At 65.5% G+C, this 8,139-nt stretch overlaps 2 protein-coding genes across 2 annotated transcripts in view; one reads left to right on the forward strand and one right to left on the reverse strand.

The window, feature by feature from the left end:
- The window catches only part of DHX32 (DEAH (Asp-Glu-Ala-His) box polypeptide 32), a 13,744-nt gene extending 12,154 nt beyond the window's left edge, over positions 1-1,590 (forward strand). The window contains 3 exon segments of the mRNA XM_004680368.2: positions 149-291; positions 293-525; positions 1,106-1,590. Of these exon segments, the coding sequence (XP_004680425.1) occupies positions 149-291; positions 293-525; positions 1,106-1,277 (548 nt within the window). The 3' untranslated portion in view covers positions 1,278-1,590.
- The window catches only part of BCCIP (BRCA2 and CDKN1A interacting protein), a 13,167-nt gene continuing 6,457 nt past the window's right edge, over positions 1,430-8,139 (reverse strand). Inside the window, exons 3-8 of the mRNA XM_012723448.1 lie at positions 6,201-6,294; positions 5,538-5,618; positions 4,559-4,648; positions 3,747-3,934; positions 2,485-2,656; positions 1,430-1,817 (exon numbers count right to left, since the gene is read on the reverse strand). Of these exons, the coding sequence (XP_012578902.1) occupies positions 1,647-1,817; positions 2,485-2,656; positions 3,747-3,934; positions 4,559-4,648; positions 5,538-5,618; positions 6,201-6,294 (796 nt within the window). The 3' untranslated portion in view covers positions 1,430-1,646. The remainder of the gene's footprint in view (positions 1,818-2,484; positions 2,657-3,746; positions 3,935-4,558; positions 4,649-5,537; positions 5,619-6,200; positions 6,295-8,139) is intronic.

Here is an 8,139-nt window from a genome sequence, read left to right on the forward strand (position 1 = left end):
GGGCTCCTCTCGAAGGCCCGTGAAGAGTGGCCCTCGGCGGTGCTGGGAACCCACAGCCAGCACTAGGGTCAGGGGTGGGCTATATCCGAGGCCTAGGGCCTGACACCGGACACGTCGGCCCCCCAGCTCCCAGCCTGCAGCCCCCCAGCCCCCCGGGGCCACAGGTGCCTGACAGCGTGTCCCTCACGGAGGTCCAGGAAAACCCCTTGGCTCATTTTCTCGGTCTGACGTGAAAACGTGCGGGAGTTAGTTGTAGTTTCAGCTCTTCCGCATGAAGCGCTTGGACCTGCTCGAGTTCTGTCTTGACCACCACACCGCGCTCTGCATCACACTCTGCCCGCAGATCGCCCGGGACGTCGACGGCGCGGGGAACTACCTGATGCTGACGCACAAGCAGGTGGCCCAGCTGCACCCCCTGTCCAGCTACTCCCTCGCCAGGAAGAGGCCCGAGTGGGTGCTCTTCCACAGCTTCAGCATATCTGAGAACAACTACATCAGGGTCGCCTCGGAGGTCTCTCCCGAAATGTAAGTGGCGAGGGAGCTGCCCTCCGGCGGGTGTGGCCTGTGGTATTCCCGGCGTAAGCGCCCGCGGCTCACGGGAAGACTTACCTGCGGGGTGCGGCGCAGACCACACGGACGAGGTGGATGCCAGGTGTGGAGCAAACGCAGGCGTCTCACGAGACCCGCAGGGGGCGGCCGGCGCTGGGCCTGCTGCGTCAGTGGCTCACCCCAAGCGCAGCGTTAAGCACAGGCGACCTCGTCCGTGACGATGGCTCCGCCCGCTGGGCGACAAGGCTGCTGGGGGCCCCCGCCCCCCGGGGGTCTGGCAGGGGCCGGGAGCAGCTCAGTGCGCACCTGGCGCCCGTAGCTGGGTGTGCGTGAGCTGCTAACCAGGGGAAGGCCCTTCCCCTTACCGCCAGCGTCTGAGCTGACCCCCACGGGACTAAAGGGGTGGCGCCGCTACCCGGGGTGGCGTTACAGAGCCAGCGAGCATTCGCTCAACGGCAGGCTGGCGCGAGGGCTCCGCCTCAGACCAGCTCCAGCAGCTCCCTGGCGGGCCTGCGCCCTCCGCGACGCTCACTCCGGCCGTTGTCTGCTCTCGCAGGTTCGTGCAGCTGGCGCCCCAGTACTACTTCAGCAACCTGCCGCCCAGCGAGAGCAAGGACATCCTGCAGCAGGCCATGGACCGGCTCTCCGCCCTCGCGGCCGCGAGCGCCGAGCAGAAGGAAGGCGAGCAGGGCCCCGAGGCCGCCGAGCAGAGGTGCGTCCTCCAGTGACCGCCGCCGTCCGCTGCGGCCAGCGCCGGCCACCTCGGGAGGGTCCCCGGGGACGCACCGTCACTGTGGAGGAGGGCGGCATCCCGCAGGGATCCTGGAAAGTAACGCTTGCATAGTATTTAAAAATAAGAAATAGAAGTTTTTATTGAGTTCTTTACATTACTGTTCATGTTTTTCTTTTTATTGAAGAGTTTTTAATCAAACATTCATAATTTGAACAAATGAAAGTATTTTGTAACGTGTCACAGACACAGGTGACAGACCCTACGTTTTGTAGAGGACCTTAATCTGAATAAAGCCATGAGTTTTCCAGTAAAAGCTTCGGTTTTCTGGTCACTTCGCAAACACAAGCCCGCGCCGGGGCAGCGGTCAGACCGACAGGTAATCCCTCAGCTTCTCCATGACCGCGTCCATCCTGTCGCTGGGGACCAGCATCACCGTCCGCAGGGGCTTCATCGGCACGTCGTCGAAGGCCCACCCGCCTCCCAGGCGTGTGTCGCTCTCGTCCTGCACCGAGTAGCTGAACTGCAGGGCCGCCTTCTAAACCAACGAGAGCCGCGCGTGAAGCGCATTCCTTGCAACAAGGGAGGCTAAGTGTGCAGGAGGGGACGGCTGGAGGAAGCAAAGCGCCACCGGGACGGGCAGGCCGAAGTCCTGAGACGCTCCCCGGGTAGTCTACAGGCGCGGCGAGAGGCGGCGCACGCCCCCGCCAGCTGCTGCACGCGGCGAGGCTCCCCGGCCAGCCCCCTCCCACAGGCCAGCCAGGCGTGCGCGTCTGACGACCGGGCTCGCGCTCTCCCCCACTGTCCCGCTGCCTCCTTGGCACCGGGTGGGACGGGCAGGCCCGCGGGGCCGGGGTCGCAGCACCCACGCACCCGTCCCTGAGAGGGGCCCTGGCAAGCTGAGGTGCAAGCGGTAGAGATGTCATTTCCACTGTCTGCTTCCCGAGAGACAGGGCAGAGGCCAGCGGGGCTCTCTCGTCTTCGGCGCAGCACGAGAAGAATGCCCTGGTGTCCGCCCGTCAGACAAGTCCCTTCCCGGAGGACAGCACCAGACAGCGCCCAGACTGCAGGCATGGGGTGACTGGCCCACGGAACCTACTACGTGTGGGCGTTACAGGGGATTTTGACAGAAACGAGGCGCAGTAAGCCCCGGCCACTTTCCAGAAAAGCCCTTCTTACGGCGGCTCGGAGCAACGTGGCCTCACCTCGTAGAAGAATTCCTCCTCTGCGTTCGCGAACAGCAGCCCGCCTCCGTGCTGGGGGAGCCCCTTCTTGCCGGAGTGTTTTCCCGCTTCCACAAAGGTCTTGCTGATCAGCAGGTAGAAGGCGCACCTGCCGCAGGGCCTGTTGGTCTTCTGCGCCTCAGCCAGTTCTTTCCTACAAGGCAAGCGTGGGGTTACCTGGAGGCCGGCGCCGCCCGGAACAGCCCCAGCGCACCGCGTGGCCGGGGGTCATGGCCCGGCTTAGGCACAGGCGGCGCCGCCAGCGGCAGTGGCGAGCACCAAGATGCACCAGAGCACGTGCGGTGCGGACACCTGCGACCCAGCGGTGGGTCTCGCTTGGCTCGGGACCACGGTCCAGAAGTGGAAAACATCCAGACCTGGATTCTGAAAGCAGGAACAGCTAAGTGAAATGCACAAGGAGCATGGCACAGCCCAGTGACACTCGCGCACGGGCCTGCCGGGCCACAGCCACTCTGAGGAACGGCAGGGCAAGACATGGGGTTCCCTGCAGTCTGGGGACGGCAGCACAGCCCTTCTGTTACTGGAGTCACACGTGACCTTGCACCTAGCCACACAGAGGCGTCAGGAGCCCAGAAGACCCCACGCCTCAGCAGCGCTCTCCTGGGGGACCAGAACGCCAGCGGGCAAACACACATGGCGGCACCGACACGCGCAGCGTGGGCCGCTCAGGGCAGCGGGAGAACGAGGGTGAAACGGAAGGCAGCGAACCCACCAAGGAAACCTGGAGACAACCATCTGAGACTGGGGGACGGGCCCACGCTCGACCTGGGTAACCGGAGAGGCCCGAGGAACGACGACCCAAGGCGGCCGCTCCTCAGGCCCGGCACCTGTTTCCTTCCTCCTTCAAAGCACAGGCAGCGCCAGCCCTCGGCTCCTCTCTCACCTACACAGCCTGGACACGTAAAACTCCTGCAGTCGAGAACTGCAGCAAACTCGAGGCCGGCCAGGGCCTTTCCTTGGTTAGCAAACATCCCGCAGAACTGACGCCTCTTACGGCCACTTTGGGATGGCTGAGCGCGTTCAGCATTTTACACGCATGACAAGACTCTGCAGAGAGTGAAAAACTTGGTCCCAAGTGGGGTGAAAGCTCCCCTTTTCATGCCAGGGCAGGCACAGCGCTGACCGCTAAGGACGGGCGCGCCAGGACGCGCTCCACACGCGAGCATCTCAGGTGAGGCACACGCCGTCCACCTGCGGCCTGCAGAAGGCGACCGGCCCCTTACTGCAGCTGCTGGTGCATGGGCAGGGCAACCTGCGGGGGCACGTTGATGAGGCGCTCGCTCAGCAGGAAGCCCACGGGCTTGGCGGCGTCGCTCAAGAGCTGGTCCAGCTGCTCAACCACGCTCTTCCCACAGTTCTTCTCACAGCAGCTCAGAATCAACTCTTTGATCTGCTCCGCGCACTGGGTACCCTAGCAAGCAGAGAGGAGGCTTTCTGTCACGGCCGCCACTTGGGGAGAGCAGCGCGCTGGAGCACGGGAGCGGCCGCGTCCACCCCCGGGCGAGGGCACTTTCCCGCCAGAGCCCTGAAATCCCAGCTGGCTTCAGCGCTGCGCGCTTCGGCAGCTCCGCCGGTCACTGCGGCCCAGGACCGGCACGAGAGGTCACAACAGACACACTGACCTCAGCAGTCAGGTCCACCATAAAGATGGAGGGAACGGAAGGTTCGCCGAAAGCTCAAAGGGCAGCCTGCCTCGTGTTCTGAGGATTCACAGCTGCTTTTAGCTTTTTTTAGACGTCGACAGTGAGAAAACAAAGGTGAATGAAAACACTCGTTCCAGTCAGGGAGCGCCCTCAGCTGCAGGAGCCAAAGCCTCGGGATCCCTGTGGTCAGCGCAGGGGCCCGCTCGCTGGGCCTGGCACCCCGGGGCTGCAGCACCCCACTCACCACCTCGGATGCCTTCATCGGACTACAGTGACACCCCCCACCCCCCGCGCATGCCCCATGGCGAATGTCAGCGACGAGAGTGGGCTCACAATGGAATACACGGGTCTTGGCCTAAGGAGTGACCACTCAGGCGCTCAGCAAAACCCACCTTTCTCTCAGTTAAGTTGAAGAGACTAATAAAGCCAAAAACCTCGTCTTCATCTGTCTCATCACCGCTGTCTTCTGAAGCATTCGCTTGCTGTGTTTAAAAAGAAGAAAAAGTTAAATAAGTGGGAGTCGGTCACCGAGGCCTCACCTGTCTTTGCTTTTCAAAGACCAACTGTTGTGTCTCGTCATCTCAGACGGCCCCAGCCACGTGGCGTGGCCTTGCTCGCCCCGTCCCCCCCGCCTGGCCTCTGCAGGCTGGAGAGCTCGTGCTGTCCTGCGTTTCTTGGCCCAGGACTCGCCGGGCATTTGTCCCGCGCGGTGGGGCCCGCAGAGGAGCCCGCGCAGCCCCAACTGGCCAGTCACGGGCGAGCCGGCTGGACGCCGAGCCCAGCCCGCCCCGTGCCCCGCGAGAGCTGCCCTCCCTGCGCGCGCAAATGGAGACGGCCGCGGGGGCGGCTGGTGACACAGGCACAGCAGCCGAGGGGTCCCCCCACCCCGTTCTGGAGGGTGCTGCCAGTGCCTGGCCTCGCCCTGCCCACTTGCTCCGCCAAGTTTCCTCCTCAGTTGTACCCTGTGCCACCCCGTCCAGGTCACGTGGCGCCAGAGCCCTGCCCTGCCCTGCCCTGCCCGGGCCTCAGCCCGGCTCTGAGCTCAGGGACACTCATCTGGGAACACACCGCCCTGCTGGGGGGCGCGGGCGAATCAAACAGTGTGAAGCTGAAACTCCCCCGCCCGCCGCCCGTCCGCCGCCCACGGCAGGTAGCGCGAGCCGCCCGCCGCTCGCTAGGGCACCCACACGTCAGCACCCAGGACTGACCCCGCACTTGTCCCCTGCCCCGGAGCGGTGCTCAAGCCGGTCTCCCTTTCCGAGCGGCGCTTCCTTGCGGTGTGAGCCCCGACCCGCTTGCTCAACACCCGGAGCAACTCAGCTGGCAAAGAACTAACGCGGGGGGAGGGGGGGTAACCCGCGTCATGCCCACCTTGATCACGCTCCCAACGTGGTTCTGCTGAATTAAGAGCTCTGCCAGTTCGGCCGTGTTCACAGGAGCCTTGAGGAAAAGCTAAGGGGAGAGAGAAAATAGTCCAAATTCCTACCAAAGCATGAGTTAAGAAAAAATAAAACTTACTTTCACACTGGAAAAAAAAAATAGTGAAGTTTCAGTGACTTGACCTGGAAGAAGCCCTGGAGGGCCAAACCCCGCAGCAACGAGAGGCCCAGAGCCCGACAAGCTGAGGCCCGCGGCCGAGGCGGCAGTCGGCGGGGAGATGGGAGGGCTGTGAGGGAAGGCGGACAGACTCGCCAGAGGACCGGGTGGCCAGGACACTGGAGGCGGAAAGGGTGGGGCCCAAGGACCCTACTCGGGTCTATGCAGCAGTACGCAGACGCAGGAGCGCACGTCTCAGCACCCGCCGCGGCTTTCCGGAAGGATAACTCAACCCTGGCAGGTGCAGCTGCGGGTCACGGGCCGGGACCGCAGCCCCCGTCAGCGGCGGTGAAAGGGTGGGGTCCGGGCACGGAGGTGGAGGCAGCCCGGCGAGAGGAGAAGCGAGGCCGCCTGCCTGCGGGAGAGCAGCCGGAGGGCGCTGAACGGCAGGGCGGCCCCGGCCGACGCAGGCCAGGTGCGCGGCGAGGGAGGCAGTACCTGCTGCAGCAGCTTCCTGATTCCGTCGCGATCGTTAGCCGAGATGGCGTAGGCTTCGAAGTCGACGTTCACCTCCTGCAGGTAAACAGTCGGTCACGCACAGCGGTCTCCGTCACGCAGCGTCACCGCCCCTTTGAAGGGGCCGGGGGTCTGTGTGGTCAGGGTGAGCAGAGCAAACTCGGTCCCACGGCCCTGCCCATGACCAGCTGCAGGTCAGCGAGGGCCACCGAGGGCCGCCGAGGACGGCCGGCTCGTGGAGTCCCCGCTCAGGCAGCCACCAAGAGACCAGAGTCAGGTCAAACCTGGGTGGCTCGGGGAGCGGGTGGGCTCCGAACCTGGAAAAGCAGGCCACACAGAGCCCCCCTCGAGACTGACCCCGAGTGGGGGCGGCGGCAAGTCCAGCGGGACAGTACAGCACACAGGCCGGTGGGAGGCCGCAGCCCTGGGACGGACGGAGGCGTAGAGAGGGGCTTCCGGTCCCGCCGGTCTCCCCAGAGCCACGGAGGCAGAACCTGAGACGGGGCCACGGACCGAGCCCATGACAGGTGGGGGGCGGCTTCACAGCAAGAACAAAACGTGGGCGCTCGGGGGCTCCAGCCGCCACAACGTGTCCTCGGGGTCTCCTGCCTAGCGGGACACGCCAGCCCCGCTCCTGGCTATTACCAGGCCACGCGGCAGGGCACAGCAGGCGACTACCGGCCCCACCCCCAGCCGGGGTGAGGCACCTGCTCTCCCGTCTGCATAAGGCCGGAGCAGAGCAGACTGCGCTCCAGGGAGAGGACAGCGCAGGCGCGAGGACAGCCCAGGGCCGGTCCGTCCTGGCGAGCCCTGGTCTTTAGATCCCACTTTCGGGGCGCTAACGTGGGGCCCAGCTGACAGCGAGTCCTGAGAACAGGACCGGGACATTCTCCTCCTGCCTCCTCCTACTCCACCTCGGTTCCTTTCAGTCAAATAGAAGGGTGCAGACCAGAGGTGGGGGAGAGGACCCCCCAGAGACAGCGGGGAGCAGGGGGAGACAGGAGAGGATGCTGCCTGGGGGCCACTCCCTGCCCAGGGTCACACTCCACCAACAGTGACAGCACTGAGACCAGGCCCCCAGGGCGGCCCCATGCCCCCCCTCCCAAGTCCCCATGTTCTCCCTGCCAGGGAAACACGCTGCGGGTGGGCGACGGGCAGGAAAGAAGGCGCCTCCCAGTAGACTGGCCAAGGCCGGCTGAGCTTGAGTCCGGGCTGCAGGCAGCCCCCAACTGCTTTCTTCGGAAAAAAATAAAGAGCCCTGGTGGCGCTGCAAGGGGCACAGGCCTTGGCCCGCCCACCCCACGGGAAGCCCGGCCCGGTCCACATGCCACAAGGCCCAGGGTCAGGCTGCCGCTCCTGCCCCAGCCCATGCCCCGCAGAACCCGGCAGAGCCTGGGGAGCCGGCCGGGGGCCTCGCAACGGCGCTGAGATCCTGCCCTGCACGGCCACTGCCGAGCTGTCCAACTGCCTTGTGGTCCAGCCTCACGGGGGCCTCCCTGGCACTGAGTTATGTCAAGCGGGGGGACGAGGGCCAGAGACCAGGCCGGCTGAACGCCGCCAGCCTGCGAACAGCATGGCCGCAGACCTGCGCTGGACGTGCCATCCTGGCGCGCGCGTGTGGGGCAGAAGCAGGGCCCAGCGCCTGGCGGCTGGGCGCGCGCCAGCAGGAAAGGGGGCGGCCAGGCTTCCCCGCTGGCTGCGTTTGAGCAGCGCGGGAAGGGGCCCAGGTCCACTCCGCAGTCCCGGCCGAGCGGGCCAGCCGGGCGCAGGGTGCTGTCCACTCGCGCGGCCCAGGCGCCAGGCAGGCGCCCCCCTCAAGGGACGGGCTCAGCCCCGCGACCACCGAGCACCCGGGCGGGGTCGGCGGCCCGAGGCGGAGAGCGCGGCTCGGCGGAGACCCCGAGCAGTCGGAAAGAGCCAG

Source organism: Condylura cristata, unplaced genomic scaffold (assembly GCF_000260355.1).
Source record: "Condylura cristata isolate star-nosed mole 26May11 unplaced genomic scaffold, ConCri1.0 scaffold00011, whole genome shotgun sequence".
Taxonomy (NCBI): domain Eukaryota; kingdom Metazoa; phylum Chordata; class Mammalia; order Eulipotyphla; family Talpidae; genus Condylura; species Condylura cristata.